At 48.3% G+C, this 18,569-nt stretch overlaps 8 protein-coding genes across 8 annotated transcripts; 4 read left to right on the forward strand and 4 right to left on the reverse strand.

The window, feature by feature from the left end:
* Positions 1 to 2,432: 2,432 nt before the first annotated feature.
* COCSADRAFT_164399 (uncharacterized protein) lies at positions 2,433 to 2,697 on the reverse strand (the record flags this gene model as incomplete). The annotated part of the gene is made up of 2 exons (XM_007706354.1): positions 2,433 to 2,573; positions 2,659 to 2,697. 2 exons carry the CDS (start codon positions 2,695 to 2,697, stop codon positions 2,433 to 2,435), a joined length of 180 nt encoding a protein of 59 aa, XP_007704544.1.
* A 586-nt stretch (positions 2,698 to 3,283) lies between these two features.
* On the forward strand, positions 3,284 to 3,978 carry COCSADRAFT_164400 (uncharacterized protein; the record flags this gene model as incomplete). The annotated part of the gene is made up of 3 exons (XM_007706355.1): positions 3,284 to 3,408; positions 3,459 to 3,610; positions 3,746 to 3,978. 3 exons carry the CDS (start codon positions 3,284 to 3,286, stop codon positions 3,976 to 3,978), a joined length of 510 nt encoding a protein of 169 aa, XP_007704545.1.
* A 38-nt stretch (positions 3,979 to 4,016) lies between these two features.
* COCSADRAFT_175355 (uncharacterized protein) lies at positions 4,017 to 4,630 on the forward strand (the record flags this gene model as incomplete). Its single annotated transcript, XM_007706356.1, has 2 exons — positions 4,017 to 4,038; positions 4,101 to 4,630. 2 exons carry the CDS (start codon positions 4,017 to 4,019, stop codon positions 4,628 to 4,630), a joined length of 552 nt encoding a protein of 183 aa, XP_007704546.1.
* A 235-nt stretch (positions 4,631 to 4,865) lies between these two features.
* COCSADRAFT_346933 (glycoside hydrolase family 29 protein) lies at positions 4,866 to 6,895 on the forward strand. The gene is made up of 2 exons (XM_007706357.1): positions 4,866 to 5,712; positions 5,759 to 6,895. The coding sequence occupies exons 1-2, from the start codon at positions 4,923 to 4,925 to the stop codon at positions 6,826 to 6,828; spliced, it is 1,860 nt and encodes a 619-aa protein (XP_007704547.1). The 5' UTR covers positions 4,866 to 4,922; the 3' UTR covers positions 6,829 to 6,895.
* Positions 6,896 to 8,201: 1,306 nt separating this feature from the next.
* Positions 8,202 to 8,861, forward strand: COCSADRAFT_164402 (uncharacterized protein; the record flags this gene model as incomplete). The annotated part of the gene is made up of 1 exon (XM_007706358.1): positions 8,202 to 8,861. One exon carries the CDS (start codon positions 8,202 to 8,204, stop codon positions 8,859 to 8,861), a length of 660 nt encoding a protein of 219 aa, XP_007704548.1.
* A 13-nt stretch (positions 8,862 to 8,874) lies between these two features.
* COCSADRAFT_193665 (uncharacterized protein) lies at positions 8,875 to 10,763 on the reverse strand. Its single transcript, XM_007706359.1, has 4 exons — positions 10,545 to 10,763; positions 10,380 to 10,495; positions 9,980 to 10,329; positions 8,875 to 9,919 (listed from the first exon to the last, which is right to left on the reverse strand). The coding sequence occupies exons 1-4, from the start codon at positions 10,716 to 10,718 to the stop codon at positions 9,060 to 9,062; spliced, it is 1,500 nt and encodes a 499-aa protein (XP_007704549.1). The 5' UTR covers positions 10,719 to 10,763; the 3' UTR covers positions 8,875 to 9,059.
* An 855-nt stretch (positions 10,764 to 11,618) lies between these two features.
* COCSADRAFT_203267 (uncharacterized protein) lies at positions 11,619 to 12,459 on the reverse strand. The gene is made up of 3 exons (XM_007706360.1): positions 12,195 to 12,459; positions 12,013 to 12,134; positions 11,619 to 11,926 (listed from the first exon to the last, which is right to left on the reverse strand). The coding sequence occupies exons 1-3, from the start codon at positions 12,404 to 12,406 to the stop codon at positions 11,859 to 11,861; spliced, it is 402 nt and encodes a 133-aa protein (XP_007704550.1). The 5' UTR covers positions 12,407 to 12,459; the 3' UTR covers positions 11,619 to 11,858.
* A 558-nt stretch (positions 12,460 to 13,017) lies between these two features.
* Positions 13,018 to 18,338, reverse strand: COCSADRAFT_40695 (uncharacterized protein). Its single transcript, XM_007706271.1, has one exon. The coding sequence runs from the start codon at positions 18,277 to 18,279 to the stop codon at positions 13,171 to 13,173; it is 5,109 nt and encodes a 1,702-aa protein (XP_007704461.1). The 5' UTR covers positions 18,280 to 18,338; the 3' UTR covers positions 13,018 to 13,170.
* Between the last annotated feature and the right edge of the window lie 231 nt (positions 18,339 to 18,569).

The following is an 18,569-nucleotide window of genomic DNA, read 5'->3' on the forward strand; positions in this document are numbered from 1 at the left end:
CTTCTACTAGGTCGAGTAGGCTAGTCTGCTGCGAGGGGTTATTTTCAGCTAGATTAGCTGCTTGGACTACTAGGTTTCTCGCTATTTCTAGCGCCTCTTGTACTGATATTGCCTTCGGAGTTCTGCTTTAAGTACTGAATCTAAGCGTAGCTCCTCTAAATGGTGAGAAGTTGCTCCTAGTGCGTATTTCTGGCGAGAAGTTTGCCTGCCGTTTATTTGGTGGGAGGATTGGTATTTCAACTACGCTAGGTATAGTAGTCTGCGTAGGCGTCGCTGGTTCCGTGGTTTCCATATCTATCTCATTCTGGATCTGAGCTTCGATTTCTGCTCTCGCCTGGGTGCCTGGCACGTGTACGTCGATAGTATCACTATCGGGTGGCATTTTGATTACTAATCCACCTGGTCTGTGTGTTTTTCGGTGAAAAATAAGACGTGTCTAAAGTGATCACTTTAACAGCCTATAGCTCCACAGCGCGTGGCGTGCACGCTTTAAAGGTGATTGTAATCGATTTCTCGCGAGGGGTTTATATATATTTGACTAAAATTACACCTATTCTAGAAAACTCGAAGTTGTCTGTGCTGCGGTTGGCCTTGTTGGTAATTTTTGTATAGAGAGGGCGGTATATTTATAGAAAAAGTTATGTACTATTGTCATTAATAATAGTGATAACCTCTATCTAAGTTTTCATAAAGGAGATACAAAGACAGATAGTATAAACAGCCTAAAGAAGAATAGCTTTTTTGGTAGGGAGGAAAAAGTTAGTGACACTAAGAACTTTGAAACTGTTAGTGTAAAGGATGAGAAGAACGAGAGGAGCGGATTGTAGGCGCATAGAGAATACGAATCTATAGCTAATGATCATAAGATACTATATGGGTGGAGACCACATAGACTGTGATCATGTTCAACGGCGTCTTATACCTAATGATGATGATTATAAGTAATTAACCTTCATAACAAAATTAATCCACAACTTCGTTGGACACCTATCAAATCTGGCAGCAGTATTAGCTGGCTAAACTCCATCTAATTTCATATCTACGATAAGGACTGACTATTGACAAAGCAATTCCAGGTAAACATTCATCCAAATGCCAAGTAAGCTCAGGAACTAAGAAGCTTATTGAACACTACTGGTTACTAATAGATTTGGGATTGCGATGGTGGTCTTGCATGTTTCCCCCACTTCACCATCGCAATCCTCCTTACAGCACTATTCGACAAGTAAGCGAAGTACTTAGTGTCTTGGCGGCCCATGACGCGCCTCTTTGACAATGGATTGTTCCGTGCTTACCTGAGCTTACTCGCCCTAACCCAGACCAAGAACAGAGAAGCATAGGATTCTCCTGCGCAATAGTAGAGCCGCTGTGGAGCGAAGTAAGGCCGCTACCCAACAAAGTGGAATATGAACCGACTATAGTAATAGTATATCCACCTTTTCTCTACTTATCTCCCAACTATCACGCCTAGTAATACAATCTTCCAAAACATACCTTTTGCACATACCTGTTTGAAGTGGGAATGAGCGGTACAACACAGTACCTTGTACTTATAATGACTTAAATTCTAGTATACACTCTAGAGTTAGAGATGGGAGTTATGAAGAGGTAGTTGTGTTATAACAGAGACGATTATCTACTTGGACGACTGTGCAAAGATATTAGTAGCTAATAGACACAGCATTGTTGCTAACTATAACTGCTTTACTTGTCAACAAGAGGTAACATTATCAGACTACAAATAACTAGTACAGTCTTACTAGGAATGTTTCTAGGTTTGCACCTTTGTTCTCGTAAAAAATTACTAGTTTTAAGCCTAATCGCATCTTTACTCCCGAGGACGCTTTAGACTTTTGAGCAACGAAACACAGGAAGCATAACTCAGTATTGTCCCCGGCATAATCCTGTAAATAATTATTGCCTGGGCAGATTAAATTAACGCATTATAAAGGGCTTAGGCTACGTTAGCATTAAGAACGTAAGCAATTATACAAATCTTCGGTATTCCCTCTAACACTATCTAGGCTAAACTGTGTTTACAATATTAGTGACATATTAATTGTATTGCCTATACATTATCCTTAAGGCTTATAATTCGATGAAACTTGTTGTAATCGAAAACAAGCCAGCGAAACCATACACGACGGAGGATCCTTAGCATCTCAACCATTACTTCGACTACATTAGACAAGCAATAATGTGTGTAGGTGGCGTAGTGCTAGAGAGGGTGGTAACTACTTTTCCAGTTAATGAGCATGGCCATGATAGAGGGGGTAGTGACGGATAGGATGCCGTCCATGTATGCAAGGATTACAGCCAGATATATGCATATTTAGAAAAGGAGACTGCTAGTCGTAAAAAGTGGATAGGTTAGCAAGAATGGCAACTAACTGCGCTGATTCTGCTGCTACTATGGTATCATCCTCCTTGCCTCAGCGGCCTGGCGCACCGGGATACTGCCAGCCAAGATGTACGCCATCGTGTCCATATATAATGTATCGAGATATTTTGAGCAGGTTGGTGGCAAACTTGTCACTGTTGGACGAGGCTGGCGTAATGTTGCCAAAGACGGGCTGCGTGGCTGTCATTGTCCGAAAAGGTTCAACCGCCCAGGCTAACAAAGAGCTACAGCTTGGGGTTGAATAGCTTCAGACTCACCACGTGCTCAAACTTCTTTGCAGGTGTGGCAGCATTCATGGTGGTGATTCCAAAGGACTCGGAGTCGACGTCAGCAAATGCATAGTTGAGATGAGTCTTCCACTATAGAAGGAAGGAACCATAGTCAATGCGGGCTTGGCGGTGGGGCGCAGAATCCTGGTCAATCTCGATTCTCCTGCTCGGACTTACTTTTCCGACTTGTAGCGATTGTGAACTATTCCTATTCCTGCACTATGCCGACCAAGAGCAGGTGAGACCGGCACCCGGCTCGGAGCGGCGCACAGGCGGGCGGTTCCAGACAGGACCCAATTATCAATATTGCTTGTTTTGTGGAACCTGCACGGAGACGGTGGTTGTAATAGTTCCAGATGATAGCATGGCCTATCCAGGTGAGTTGATTTGCCAGTGAAATTATTTCTTTCCCATGACCAAATCTAACGACTAGCAAGCAATGACCATCATTGACCGCTTTCTCTACGCTGCCAGCCTGTCTTGCCACAAGGACTCGTGAGCACCGAGTATCCCCGAGAGTCCCATAGCCCCATGCCGATAACGCCAGACTTCCTCGAGCGAGTACTGTCATGTGGTAGCTGCGGGCTGTATGGAAGGAGACAAGCCATATACCATGGAACAGGAATGCTTCTTATGCCAGCTGGATACTCAGGCCAAGCAACTCGGGTCACCGTCCGGCTATGACGAGCAGGCTGCCTCTGACTGCGCCTCGATCACGTCCGGCTGTGCCGCTACCAAGTATACCTATGAGATTTCTCGGGCTAAGCTACCAACTCTACCTCTGCAAGTCTGTCCGGGCCAGTATGCAACACTGGCAGGAATTACACCATCCAAGATGGCGACTTGTGCAACTCGATTGCCGAGGCGCAGGGCGTATCGACTCCGGCCCTCATCAACCTCACTAACATTGATGCGGGCTACGACGGGATTCCTCCTGTTGGTACGGATATCTGCGTTCTATTGTCTTGCACACTCTACTAAATCGACATCGGTAAGCTCGCTCCGGGGATCGGTCGTGATTTCTGATGGTGACACCACCACGACTGAAGCTCCTAGGCCTACTGATGCCTAGCAGAACTCAAGCACACATTGCGGCAAATGGTACTTTGTCAAAGAAAAGCGGTACTTGCGCGTCCATCTTGGTCGCGTTCACCCGCGGAGCCTACACAGGAGTCTGTGCCTTCGTTTGCCCCTTCAGCACTCAACTCTCGCGTGCCCGATACGGTCAACTATTGTGACACATACATGAGCCCATGGCCACAAGATATCATTGTCGCAACCCCCGAGTGCAATTCCTGTGACTATTAGGCCAGCGCCGCTGACGTAAAGGTGGTCCAGCTGCTACGATGGAATCTCGGTTTGAGAAAGGTGAGCATCTCTTCCACAACATCTTGTATAGCTCAGTAGACTGACATCAATATCTCCGCTAGATGCCCCGGCGACAGCTGAGCCTTCAGCCACCATCAATGCACCAACAGCCTTGACCACTAAACCTACCGCGTCGAGCACTGGCTCTTCACTCACAAACGGTCAGTGCGATATAGGACGTACAACCTATACGTACATACATACATGCATACATAAATACTGGAGTGCAACGGCAACGGCAAGATTTGCCTTGGGTCCGGGTTCGGTAACCGCTGCTCGAGAGAAGGCTGGTGTAGTAGCTCGACCGACCACTGCGAAACCGGCTATCAGTCCTCATTTGACACCTGAATTACTGCCGCTAACAACATCTCTACCGATGCTCAATACGGAAGCAATGGAAAGACCTGCAAGGGCTCTGGTTTCGGTGGCTGTTGTTCAACAAAGCGGGTCTTGTGGCGTCGCTGCTGCCCACTGCGACGCGCAACGGGGTCGTCAAGCAGCGTTTTGTGACTGCTCCGCAGGCTCTTTAGTTCATAAGCAAGTTGGGTGTTTTTATCTACTGTTAATTATAGTAAACCCTGTAACGTTTTGAAAGTAAATCCGGATGCGATGCACGCTACGGCTAATTTCCGAAATACGAAGCACGCATGACCATCCAATGTAGATATGCGGGGAACCCGTCAAAACACCTCCCTAAGCAAGCAAACATGCGAACATCCCAGCGGGGTCATCTATATTGAATCGAAGATGCCTTGGTCGAAGACCCGAAGAGATCTACAGATATACAAGCATGTGACGAACGTAAATTGTACAAGTAGGGAGCGATCAAAGACATTATACAAGTGGCCATTTGGATATTTGCAATACACACTGTCAAGACCAAGATGTCGCATTACCTGCCAATTTGCCACTTCGGCATCATTGTACTTCTTTTTCCCTACCTCAGCGTCTTCGCTGTTCCATCAGGATACGATGCAGCCTCTCAGTTGGAAATACGAGTAACCCCCTCAGGCATTGGTATTGGCGCCGCTACATTAACTTCCAAATGGCTTGAGGGCTCGGATAAGGTTCAGATCATTGAAATGGTCCTCACCAACCATGACACAGCAGAATCTTTCACTAAAGCAGATAACCTCACGATTACAGCATCTTCTTCATCTTTTGATCTTGTCCAGCCGGCCAGAATTACACGGCTTATGGCTGGACAGCAAGTTGTGACGCAAATTGGCGTCAAGAATAAGGCAGGAGTTGCGCCTGGATATCCATGTTCAGGAACTGTAACTGCCAACTGGATTGGTGGAGAGACAACCACCCAGAACATCACTGGATCTTGCGGTTTCGGCGACTATACTGCAATCAAGGCCAGCCTCAACAGACACTGGACTCCTGACTGGTATAACAATGCCAAGTTCGGCATCTTTATTCACTGGGGTGTCTACTCTGTTCCGGCGTTTGGCAATGTGGGCGATAAGGAAGATTATGCTGAATGGTACTGGATGCGCATGACACAGCCAAGCTACAAGTCTCAGACGTACCAGCACCATAGAGACACCTATGGTGAGAATTTTAACTACGATGATTTCATTCCTTCCTTCACTGGAGATAAATTCAATGCGAAAGAGTGGATGGATCTAATGGCAGAGGCTGGAGCAAAGTATATCGTTCCTGTGACAAGTGAGTTGATACTAAAAGAATAGAAAGCAGGGCTAACATTCCCTAGAACACCATGAAGGCTTTGCAATATTCGATGTGCCCAAGTCGACCAGTCTACGGTCTTCTGTGCAACTTGGACCTAAGCGTGATTTCTTGGCAGAACTGATGAATGCAGCGAAAACATATCATCCAGATATCAGACGCGGAACATATTTTTCCATGCCCGAGTGGTTCAATCCAGACTACTCAAAATATGCTACCGATTGCTGTGGTGGCTTCCCTGGTGGGCCCCCCAAGAACCCTTACACTGGCGTCGGGGTACCTTATATCGGCCATGTACCTGTGGACGATTACGTAACAGAACTGCAGCTACCCCAAATGGAGACACTTGCCTACGACTCACGGTATGAGACGGAGATAATGTGGTGTGATATTGGGGGTGCCAACAATGCCACTATCATGCTGTCCAAATGGCTGAACTGGGCACGGGACCAGGGCCGCCAAGTTACATACAACAACCGCTGCGGATACGGCTCTACGGACCATAGTGACGCCAGTGGCGGCGACTTCACAACACCCGAATACGTCACAAACGGCAACACAGTTGTAAGTAAGTGGGAGACGAACCGTGGCATGGATCCATTCTCGTTTGGATACAATAAAGATACACCTAATACCAGATACCTCACTGGAATCGACATCGTTAAGACACTCGTCGACGTTGTATCTAAGAATGGCAATTTCTTACTTGACATTGGCCCGATGGCGAATGGCACGATCCCGCAGGTCATGCAGAAAGGGCTGAAGGATGCGGGGAAGTGGATCAAGGAACGTGGCGAATCTATTTATGATACGCGCTTCTGGCAGACTACAAGTGGAAAAGGAAGTTTCCGATACACTATCAGTGACTCTGCATTTTACATTCACGTTTTAGAGAAGCCGAACTCGATACTGTTGATCCCGGATGCGATCCCGTTTTTAAATGGTGATAATGTACAGGTACTAGGCGGTGGTATGTCGGGCACTGAGGTATCAGCCACAAAAAATGAGGATGGAACGGTAACCCTTCGGCTAGATGATGAAATCTCGTCGTCAGATAGATACGTTTGGACGTTTAAGATCATTTATCAATCGTAGAGAGTCAATGAGAGTGGATAGTATTATTGCGAGTCCTTATCTCTTAGTCAAAGGCTAGTAATTCCGGATCCAGTTCTTCCTTACGACGTTTATACCGAAGCTTGTTTGCAGGATCCATCATCTACCCCAAAATTTGGAGCTGCGCAATCTCCCAATTCGTGCGCAAAGTATCGATAGAGAGCGATGAATCTAGCTGGCAATTCGACTACAATGGTACGTCGTCGGAAGCGGCAGATGAATTTAGGAATATGGTAGCTGATAGTCTCTACAATTTGCAAACAGACTGGATGTACACCGCTATCATACAGATCGCACTAAAAGAATCGCAGCCAGAATGGAGTCGAGATGATTGGAGCTTTGTTCCTGTATCTTTTTCTTCGGGCAGGTATGCTCCAGCGAAGCAAAACAGATCAATTCCTGGAAACAATAATCACTCGAAGAATCTGACGGTTCAGACGTCTGTAATTCGTGCTCATTTGCATTGCAGTGCTGTTGACTGGACCAGCAACGTAGCCTCTTGGCTTACTGCGCAGAATCAAAACTCAAGATCGAATAACCTCACTGGATTAGATAATTACTACATGCCAGAGGCTATTTGTTCAGGATGGTAATTACCCGACTCGATTTACAGTCCAAGCCGATTTTACACGGTGCTGCGCCAATCTCACGGGAAACGCAACGTACAACCCATCCATGATTGCTTATTGGACGGAGAATTAGTTGTGAGCAGGTGATGGTCGTGATTATGATTCTAGCGAGATTGGTACTGGCAGCAACTTTACAGTCAAATGGATGCGAAGCCCCGCAGGTTTTGGAAGGATAACGGATTTTCCCGGCGACATGCTCTACTTTCCAGAGCCACCTGCTATACAAGCATTGAACTGTATGCCTGCCTTTAAACCAAGCCGAGCGGAAGTTAAGGTCGAGTCTAGTACCGGTGTAGTGCAATATTATCATATCCTTGATACGCCTCTCCGAGAGGATGTAGCTTGGCCTGATGCCTTCCAATGGCGGAACTTTTCCGATGGTGGCCAGCATAATCGCTCCTATATGACTGATTACGAGTATATCGGTCCACTGAGATTTATTTACGATTTGAATGTTACCATAAGGTGAGTTTAGCTCTAGACATAAACTTGGATCTATCTAATATCCCCTAAAGCTATGGATCATTCTTCATGAAATCACTTTTAAATGCCGCAAATATTGACCTCGCTAGTTCGTCTCATCCTAGTCACTTACGTCGTATTAGGACTCAGGGAGACTATCTACAAGATAAATTTTTCAATATGCGAGACAACAAAACGGGTCTCAACCTCGATTTCGTGTCTTATGCCGCTTATTCAGAAGTATAATTCAACCCCACCGCCCTAATGGATCCCGGAGTCTTAGCCAAAACATATAAAAAGGTCTTTTCAACTTTCTTCCAGCACTTTGAAGGCAACAACTTGTCTCATGAATACGGCGGCAACGTTTATCAACCGAGGGGCATGGACCTTAAAATTAACCCTCCAACGCGCAACATGCCGTCTCAATATACACCTGACGGATCTGTGGCCCCAAAATTCGAGGATGTTGTCCGCAATACTAGCGCCACAACGACAGCGACAATAACCACCTGGGTTGAAGTGCTCACGATGAATCCAGTCGCCTTCTGGCTCGCCACGAGCATCTTAATCTGGCTGACCGTGACCATCATCATTATTGCATCCGTACAAAGAAAATACTGCGGCGGCATGATGCTGAATGTGGAATGCATTGCTGACGTTCTGGTTCTCATCGCTGGTAGCGAACGTCTACTCGAAGTAATCAGAAAACAGGGCATGGACAACACAATCAAGGAGAACAAGATTTTCACGCGAATTGGCTGGTTTAGATACCCGGATGCGATGATGCGATGGCGGATTGACTTGGTCGAGGAAAGAAATGTGCAGATGCAGCCCATTTGTCTTGGATCGAGGTATGTGCCAGTATCGGACGACGATAGGGAAGGAAACGTGGATCGAGTGACTGACTCTATCTCAGATACCTGATAGATCGAACATTAGATTGACCTTAGTTGCATTAGGTGTTTGTAAATTTATAGACATTAACTCTACTCATAAATGGGCTTCTAGGCTCGAATTCTCATCCTACTGTTGTTTCTGTGTACAAGTATGTGCTCTAAGCTCAAAATCGGTCGTACCCTATCACAGCTTTCATAAGATTTGGTTTACAGTGCGACACCAACACTACACTCTTGCACACTGCGTGCCTAGAGCGCATTGCCCGGGCACGGTCCCCCTACAGCAGGCTTGCGATGTACCTGCTGGACACTGTCCTGACGCTGGCCGCGTGATGCATCGCGCACCAACTAGCTCAGCAGGATTCGATGGAGTATATCCGCAGATACCACCCCACACCCCCGAATTTGTAGACCATGGCGCAATGTTGATGCAGCAGAGACGTACAGGGCGGGAATCACATTGAGGTTGCTCGAGGACAGGGATCCGGGAAGTTACAGTCGCCAACGTAGTAGAAGTAACGCTGACTGTCCGTATTAGTGGCGAAGTTGTGGCCATAGTGATCGTGGGGGTTGGAGCAACGGTAGTTGTCGTTGTAGAACTTGTTTCTGTTGCTGTGTATACGGTCTCGGTAGCTGTAGTGAGTGTGGTAGTCGAAGTAAACGTAGCGACTTTGCTGCACGCTGCAGAAATATCTTGAGGTGACCAGCCCTGGAGGACTGACGGTGTTTCGAGTGCTGCTGCTGGCGTTGCTTGTAACCTCTTCTTCAGATTACCCTGCACCGTTGTGGTTATTACTACAGTTTCTGTGCTTGCTACGGTAGTAGTTTCTCCGGACACAACTACAGTCTCAACTAAGGTGACGGCAGAAGGTGTAGATGTGACTAGGTTAGTGGTTGTAGTACGTGTGACAGCCGAGATGGTGGCGGCGGTGCGTAATGTCTCTACTGGTGGACTGTAGTTGATATATGAGGCGCAGAATTGAATGTCCTCAGGCGTATTGAGCAACTTAGTGATGTCCTCCGTATTAGGAGTGGCCGGAGTAGAAGATGGTGTTGCAGGTGCAGATAGCGACTTGACTGAAAACCCTGTGCGTACGTCAGCGATCCGCTCTGTTGGATCGAATCTCTGCCGTAGGTAATCCTTACCGTTCACGCGAGAATCTGCGACCGGTCCTAGGTTTTTACTCTTGAGATAACATGGCCCGCTGCTGCCACTGTTACCGACGAATGATGCTGCAACACATTCAGAATTAGCCGCGCATGCAGCTGAGCAGGCTTCTAGTCCATCGGTCCACTCTAATTTGAGATCGCCACCATAGAAATCGATACCACAACTTAGGGTAAAAGAACGGCCGGTGGTGCTATCGGAACTGAGACAGCCATTGTTGTCAGGGCAGCTAATGGAAGCCGGACAGGGCTGTTGCGGTCCCGCTGGTGAGCTTGAGGGAGGGGTTGGGTTAACACGAGATATTATACTCGCGCCCGTCACTCCCGCACTATTTCTTAGGTCAGTATGAAAATTCTGCTGTCTTCCAAGACTACTTACCTGGTTGAGCCGCCGTTGAGTGCGTTTTTCAGGTAGCAATCCGTGCCCACGTAACTCAAAGCAACACATCCATCTGCAGACGCACAGATCTTCATGCATTCGGCAACTGTTGCGGCCTATCAAGATCAATATTCTGCTGGGACAGTCAATGGGTTTGTCACTTACATATACCCGTCCCATGTCGCCTCCGTAGAAGTCTGTTGCACAACTGACTTTGAAGTCAGCGCCATTGGAACTGAATGTACATTCGTTATCGTCTGGGCAGGTTGGTAACGATGGGCAGATGAGCGACGATGCACGCAATGCTAGTACCGAGGCTAAGAAAAGAGCAGAGGACATGTTGAGCGAGCTCGTCTTAATCGAATCTGAATGAAATTAGACACGGCTAAGATGTAAACTACTTGCACAAATCGTGCTATGTTATATAGCAGCAGGTATATTTCCTTTAGTACGGGGCAACTCCAATCGTGGTTCAGAGGCTGACTCTTTCGGTCCGCCATGGTGCGCACTAGTAAGAGGCCGTGGCTGAACTAAATTCATTTTGGATCAGGGGATAACAAAACGGGGTCTAGCACCACAAGCCACAGAACGAGGGCGCGGCAATAATAGAGGGTGCGGAGCGCCACAGTGTGTTCAACGAATCTCGGTTGTATAGATAGCTTGAGCATTGTGCAGATATGGATCTGAGTCCGCGGCTCAAAATCTAGACTTCGTAGTTCAGCTAGAATTGGGCATCTAGCGCGGTCGACAAAGATGCCAAAAGCGTCCAAAAGTCGTCTAGAAAGTCCCAAAAAAATCGCACGCTACTGAAGCATCGCTAAGGAAGCACGCACAACTTGAGTCAGGGGTTTTTCTGTTAAAGCACGGCCTTCTCTGACCCTTAACACCTACCTTTTGTCCCAAAGTAGCCCTCCTTAGTTGAATCTTCACTCTAACGTAGTGGATATTGTAATGGGTGGGCTCTTTGAGCCGAACGTACAATTACTTACGTAAACCATTTTGCCAAAAAGGCAGTAACAAGACTTCAAGCTTGTCTTGAAGTCAAGGTAGTTGCGTAGATATACTCGATTTGCTTGGCCTAGCCAAGCCACACATGGGCGTAGTCCCTTACAGATATAAGACTTTCGAACAACACCTCAGTTCAGTTTAGTAATAGTTTCCATATCGTGAATACAGACTATCTGACTATCTTTGCCCCTGTTACCAACTATTCGTGTCTATCACCATAATATTGTCTAACTGGAATGTTTATTCTTTTGAAAGTATGTTCAATAGTTCTGCGCCCCTTCGCATTCTCGTTTAGTTGCATATAGTTTTAAATCTCGGCTAGTACTAGTGTATTTAACCGATCGTATACTGCCGATCGCAATGCGAAGTCTAAGAGAAAGTCTTGTATCTAACACCATTTGACCGTATAGCCCTCAATTGCTACCCTTCAATCCAAGTATTCACCTGTTTCCTCTAGTCTATTTACGCTCTCTAGTTCGGACCCCCCTGCCCAAAGCACTTCAAAACCCCATTCACGCTCGTAATAGTGCTACCAGCATCTACCGAAAAATTGTAAGTAAGTGCGTCTACTCAGCAACGTAGTATATGTTGTAACGCTAAGAAGTGGGGCATGTTATTCACTTACTGATATCAAACGATCCACTCTGGACATTTCCACTGTTGTCCTTGCACTTGACAGATAAGAACAACGAACGTTGCGACGAGGGGAAAAGACCCTCGACTGAGCAGCTTTTGACAAAATTACCGCTATATTTTTCGTACGGTTAGCAATGACGAGTGAAAAAGGAATAGCGTTACTTTACATACTTTGCCTGTGGAATCAACTTCCCATCCGCATTCGCAAAACACGTTGACAAACGAAGAGCCGAACTGACAAGCTTGTTGCTGTCATTGAAGCAATCGCATCCCATGACACCCGCTTCAGCCTTGTTAATTATGAGATTGCACGACTGGCATTTGTTGGTGAAGGAGGCCGATGCCGTTGCTGCGAGAGCCGCGAGAAGGTATAGAAAGTGCATTGTGATTGAGTTGATTAAACTGAGACGATGCTGGTAGGAAGTGGTTCTTGAAGAATGAGCTTTGAAATGATATGGTATACAGTTGGGGATTACTCTTGTGTATTTATAATTGTTGGCTGGTGAGAGTGATTACCCGTTGAAGAGGTCATCGCTGTGGAAAACAGCATGCGACTCTTTCTCCTCGCATGACTTTCTTCAGCCTCCATCATACTTTCTTCAAGCGTTTCGAGTCAAATCGGCAAGTTGCTGGTGTTGTCTTGCTTATTCACAAGGTCTTGGCTGAACGTATCTGGTTATTGTTAGCCACTTTATAGACTATCCCTTATTAAGTGGGTAAAATCTCGTATGCACGGACGGTTGGTCTACTCCCTTTCTCGAAACTTTCCTTTCTAGAATTTTTCCTTCCCCAGAACATAACCCTGACTGAAACATTTCTATTTTTATGATATCAAATACCATGTGGTAAGCGACGCAGTTGTGATACTCTAAATCCGTCTCGTCAGAATTAACATGTTGAGTTTTGCTACATGCAGTAGGGGTGTAAGATTCACGCAACTACACTGCCTTAAGATTATACGCGCGCACATATTCATATACAAGTGATAGTATTTCATGTCTTATTCTTACTCATACTAGTTTCTCTGATATACACACCATACCTTCACACAACGTACTAATACAAGAAGAACCGTCTTTTGGATGTTGTTCCTTTCGGCAAAGAGATAGTTAACAAAAATTACCATTCATACATAAATTATTTGAGCTTAATACTTCTTTTTGCGCTGCCTAACATGCGGATCCTGCCCCTTGCGGTTTCTCTTTTGCCGATCCGTTGGCGGCCGATACGGCTCTTTGCCAAATTCCTCACGGTACAAGCTCAACATGTACTCGTCAACATGTCTCTTCAGCTTCTCATTGCCATGGATGTCCAGCTCTTCTTCGTCTTTGGAGGTGGAGGCGGCAGCAGCTTCTGAAGCAGCTCGTGTTGCATTGACGCTTTCGTTGAAGTCGACTTTGTCTTCTTGAATTTCGTCGACGATTTCCTTTTGCGCAATAGATGCCGCAGTACGATCTTCCGTGTCTTCAACATTGCCCATGACACGTGCGTCACCCAAGAGGCCAATCTTCTCGCCAAGCACACGTTCCATGGCTGCACCGGCTTCGTCGGTCGTATCGATACCCATGTCCTCGTCCAAAGCGTCTCGCCAGGTGACTTTGTTGAACGTATCAGTGGTGAAGTCACCCTTTTGTATGATTACATCATCGAGGAGACGCTTTTGATTGGACTTGCGAAGTATGTTGGCTTCGATAGTGTACTCGCTCACGAACTTGTAAATATGAACATCGCGCGTCTGACCAATTCGATGAGCGCGATCCTGGCATTGCTTGTCCATTGCTGGGTTCCAATCGAGGTCGTAGAAGATGACAGTGTCAGCACCAGTAAGATTGATACCGAGACCACCGGATCGCGAGGACAAGATAAAGCATAATATGCGCGGGTCATTGTTGAAACGATCGGTAAGGATCTGGCGCTGTTCGATCTTTGTAGACCCGTCGAGACGCAAGTAGCGATGCCCGTGGATGTTGAGGAACTGTTCCAGAATATCGAGGACCTTTGTCATCTGAGTGAAGATGAGAGCACGGTGACCACCAGCTTGCAAGTCCCGAAGAAGCGTTGCAAGGCGTTGCAGCTTTCCGCAATCGTACTGAAGCAAGCGTTTATCAGGAAAGGCAATGGACTGTCGGATGCGCGACGAGTGGAAGGGATCCGGTTGGTGAGCTGCGTCTGAGGCTTGGATGAGATCAACACCACGTTTGGACAAAGTTAGTGGGGCAAGCTCCTCGGCGGCAACAGCGGGTGTAACACATGTGAAGCGCGTGATTAGGGGTTCAAAAGCTTCAGCGCGTTGCTCTAGTGTTGGGATCATGTCGAAGAAGTGTGTAATTTGTTGATCGTGCCATTGTGATATGACTCTTTGAGAGCGTGGAGACCTGAATCCGAGACGACCATGATGTCGCTGAACAACATCGTATTGTACCACGTCCTCTGGCCTTGGCTGCAGATGCGCCTGGCCAAAGCCATGATACGTCGGGTGAGGAGCGTGGTGTGGCCGGTAAAGTCGTGGTCTGGGTACCTTTTTGCCTTCGGTGATGGCCCCAAAAGTATACTCGTGCCAGTCGACTGTCACTGCATCGATAATGTCCTTTCCGTATATCGGCATGAACTGGGTGCGAGCGCGTGTAAGAGCTACACATGTCTGTAGATGGTCTCGGACAGCTACCTGCTCTCGCTTGGCCATCGCTGCCATTGCCGATTGCAGTGGAGACGTACCCGCCTCGACTGGTTTATTGATGCGTCGAGTTTGACGCTCAATCAGGTCTTCCAAAGGCCGCGTGGCACGGATTGGATAAGTACGTCGAGCATGCCCTAACTGTGTCTGCTCCCGCCGCGCGAAATTGAGATTCAGAGCATCCAAACTTACTCTCTTGTCTTCCATGCCTTCTTGCAAACGCTTGCGAATAAGAAGATCTTTGATCTCGTACTGCGCGGCAACGGATTTTGGCATTGCCATGGATGTTACAATGGCTCGCGTTTCAAACAGATCAGGATGATTGCAAACTTTTCGTAGTGACATCAAGCAATTGATAATGGACATGTAGTTGCCTGAAGACAAGATCTCCTTTGTCGATGCGCGGCCCATGAACCCATCGTAGAGCTGACGTTGCCGTTTGGAGAGCTTGCAGTAGACTACATGCTCATATTTCCCTGGCATCTGCTTTTCGACTTCAGACTTTAGTCTTCGGAGCAGATACGGCCTGAGCACCTCGTGGAGTCGCTTGACAACCTTTTGTGCTTCTGCGTCAAGTTGTTGACGGCCCTGATCCAAGATTTGAGATGTAGGGTTCTTCAGGGCAAGTGTGAATTCTTCTAAGCCAGCAATGCGACCTTCTCCAGCAAAACCAGCCGGCATCAGGAAGTACAGTAACGACCAGAGCTCATCAATGTTATTCTGGAGAGGTGTTCCAGTTAACAGCAGTCTTCGTTCAGTCCGGAGATTGAGCATAGTCTGCCAACGCTGAGACTTGAAGTTCTTGATATTATGGGCTTCATCGAGCACGAGGTAACGCCAAGGACGCATCTTGAAAGCCGCAGCATCTTGAAGTATGAGTTGGTACGAGGTGATGACAACGTTGTACATGTCCTTGCCTGTGTTGCGCCATCCCAATCGCTTTCGTTTCCGCTCGTTGATGTCGCCGTAGTAAGTGAGGATCTTGAAACCAGGCAGGAATTTCCGGAACTCCATTTCCCAGTTGAGCATGACACTCGTGGGTACGACAACCAAGTGTGGCCCCCAGATCTCGTGGCGGACAGCAAGGTAGGCCAGAAGTGAGATGGTCTGTATAGTCTTGCCAAGACCCATTTCGTCTGCTAGGATGCCATTGGTGTCGGACTCGTACAAATTCGCAAGCCAGTCCAGTCCGTCGTGCTGATACTCTCGGAGTGTGCCTCGTAGCAGGAACGGGACTTCGGTTCTCGGCGGCGAGGATGCGTGACGAGACCGAGGGACACTTTTAGACTGCACAACATCTTCCATTGGAGTAGCCTCGATGGGTTCGACCGATGTTTGAGGCTCGGCGGCCTCAATGGAAGGAGCAGGCTCTGATGGTGCCGCGTTTCCGTTGACACACGGTTCATCATTCATGGCAACTGCACTACGTCCATTGGCATGAAGTTTCCCTTCCTCGTCCTTCATGGACGTGGCGGCATCGCCATTAACCTGCTCTGTCATTTGTTCCTCGCTCTCCAGCTCATTATCCTCGATTGCTGTTTTTGCAGCTTCTTTCAGCTTCTTCACATCCTTGGGTGCCAAGAAACCCATCAAGCCAACATCCTCTTCTCCGCTGTCGTCGTCGTCTGCCTCCGAATCGTCTGCGTCATTCCCGTCTTCGTCTTCAGTCCCAGATCCTTCATTGCTTGACCAAGCTTCGCTACCGGATTCCGAGCTTTTATCGTCGTTTTCTGAATCCATGAGGGCGTCATCAACCTGATCGAGTTCTACAGTAGCTGGGTCAATGTAACCTGGCTTTTTCTCATCCTCATTGTCTTCATGGTGATGGAATCCGTTCGCAAGCGTTTCCGGGGGCTCGTCAAAATCTTCAGTTTCAATGTCTGGGTCAGGGGTCGGTGCAGGCGTGCCTTCCTCCTCCTCTTCATCTCCAGAATCATCCTCATCCTCGGAACTAGTCACCGGTAAATCAGGAAGCTGGCCATACTTCTCGCGTAGCTGTTCGGCGGTGAGATTTGCATCATCGTCATGCTCGTTTTCCGGTTCACTATCTGAACTCGAAGACATGACATCGTCATCAAGCTGTTGTTCAGATGTATTTGAGGCCGCGCTCTCGAAATCCTCCATATCGTCGAGATTACGATCTTCGCTCATCAGCGAAGATGCACCATCACCAGCGGTGCGGCCTCCAAGAATTTCCTGTGCCTGGTTGAACATGTCGTCCATGGCCTTGTGTCCAAGCTGTAGCTGTTCCTCCTCGTACTTGGTCACACGCTCCTTGTCAATTTCAACCCTGACCAGGCCCCACGCGTCTTTGACATCTTTGACCACCTGCTTGTATCTAACCACCTGCCGCTCCGTCTCTTCTTGTTCAATTTCATCCTGGCTCTTTCGCTTGAACTTATTTTTCCAAAATTCGTAGGCTTCTCTAGCCAGAATCTTTGCCGTCCGGCGATGAAACGCCTTTTCTTCTTTGAGCAGCTTGTTAAAGTGCAAAGCATGCGCAACCACATGGTCCCAATGGCCGTACTGAGCTGGCGGTTCTGGTGCAGGCTCAGGAGCGTAGACACTGCATCGTTCTTGGCTCAGTACTCCGTGCTCGGCCGCTTCAACAATACGCAGCCGGCGTTGTGCCTCGTCCTGGGCCTTTTCCTGTGTTATGCGCAGCGACTCCTCGCCTTCCAACGGGTCATCTTGTTGTAACCATTCTTCGAGTGAAGCGAACTGCGACTTGGGCGGGGCGTGATGGGGATGGCGGTTCGGGGGGTCGGGCTTTCGGAGTCGTAGTCGCAATCGCGGGGCCGGTATTGACGGATTGGAGCCATCGGGCGACGCGTATAGGCCGGCGTCGGGGTCGTGACCATTGGTGTCAGGAGTATCCATGAACTCATCACCTGATGGGTCAGTCGGTATTTGCGTGCCCCTTCGCTGGCGAGTGCCTCGCTTGCGAATTCCGCCGCTAGGCGACCCGTTTTGTAATTGCGGCGACATGACTGGTGTCTGTTTGGCGAGAGCAGACGTCTTTGTATTCCGCTCAGACTTGCGGGCCGGCGTAGTCAAAGACTGTGTGGACGCCTTCCTAGCGAGGGCAGATGCCGCCTTCCCTTTCGGGACCGACGTCGGCCCTGAGCCATTGCGCGACTCGCGCCTGGCCGCACTCTTAGGAGTGCCGTTGGTCTGCGTTGCTTTGGCCGCTGGGCGGGAGATGGGCTTTGTGGGCTCGGGTGTAGGCGGCGCAGTTTCTCTGTTCACACGCGATGACTTCCTTACGCCATTTTCAAAGACGGTTGTAGGGCCATCTGCTACAAATGACTTCCACGGGGGCGAGGCAGCGCGTGATGTCGAGCGACGTGGCGTCGTGGTCGTGTCTTCTAATTTTCGCCGTTTTGCAGGCCGCCCAATGACGCCACCATCATGGCCATTTACAGAGGCAAGCTGCTCTCCGTCATTGGCAGTCAGGGGCGCATTGTCGTCGTCGTCGGTGCCGTGTCCATGGGGCGCGATGGCGGATGGGCTGGGTGCGTCGATCGAGTCGCGTGGTGGGATGGAGTCGTAGTCGCGATCCGCGGCAGTAACTTCTTCCATTCAGGAAGGGCGATGGAGGCGGCCTGGGAAGCCTGTAGACCACCCGGCGCGCGGCCAAATCGACATATATCAACTCAAAACAGATACTACAGAGCAGCTAGATGGGTGCCGAGAGCAGTGCCGGGTCCAGATTTTAGATTCGGCCTCGTGCTGGGATGATGCAATGTGATGTCGAAGTTGAGAGATGGTGAAAACAGAGCCCGGCGATAATGTTTGGCGGCAATCACGCTAACGACCGGCACGGGCGCGCATGGCCAGGCCGGGGACGCGCAGCCTGCAAGACCAGATGT

This window comes from Bipolaris sorokiniana, assembly GCF_000338995.1.
Source record: "Bipolaris sorokiniana ND90Pr unplaced genomic scaffold COCSAscaffold_16, whole genome shotgun sequence".
NCBI classification, from domain to species: domain Eukaryota; kingdom Fungi; phylum Ascomycota; class Dothideomycetes; order Pleosporales; family Pleosporaceae; genus Bipolaris; species Bipolaris sorokiniana.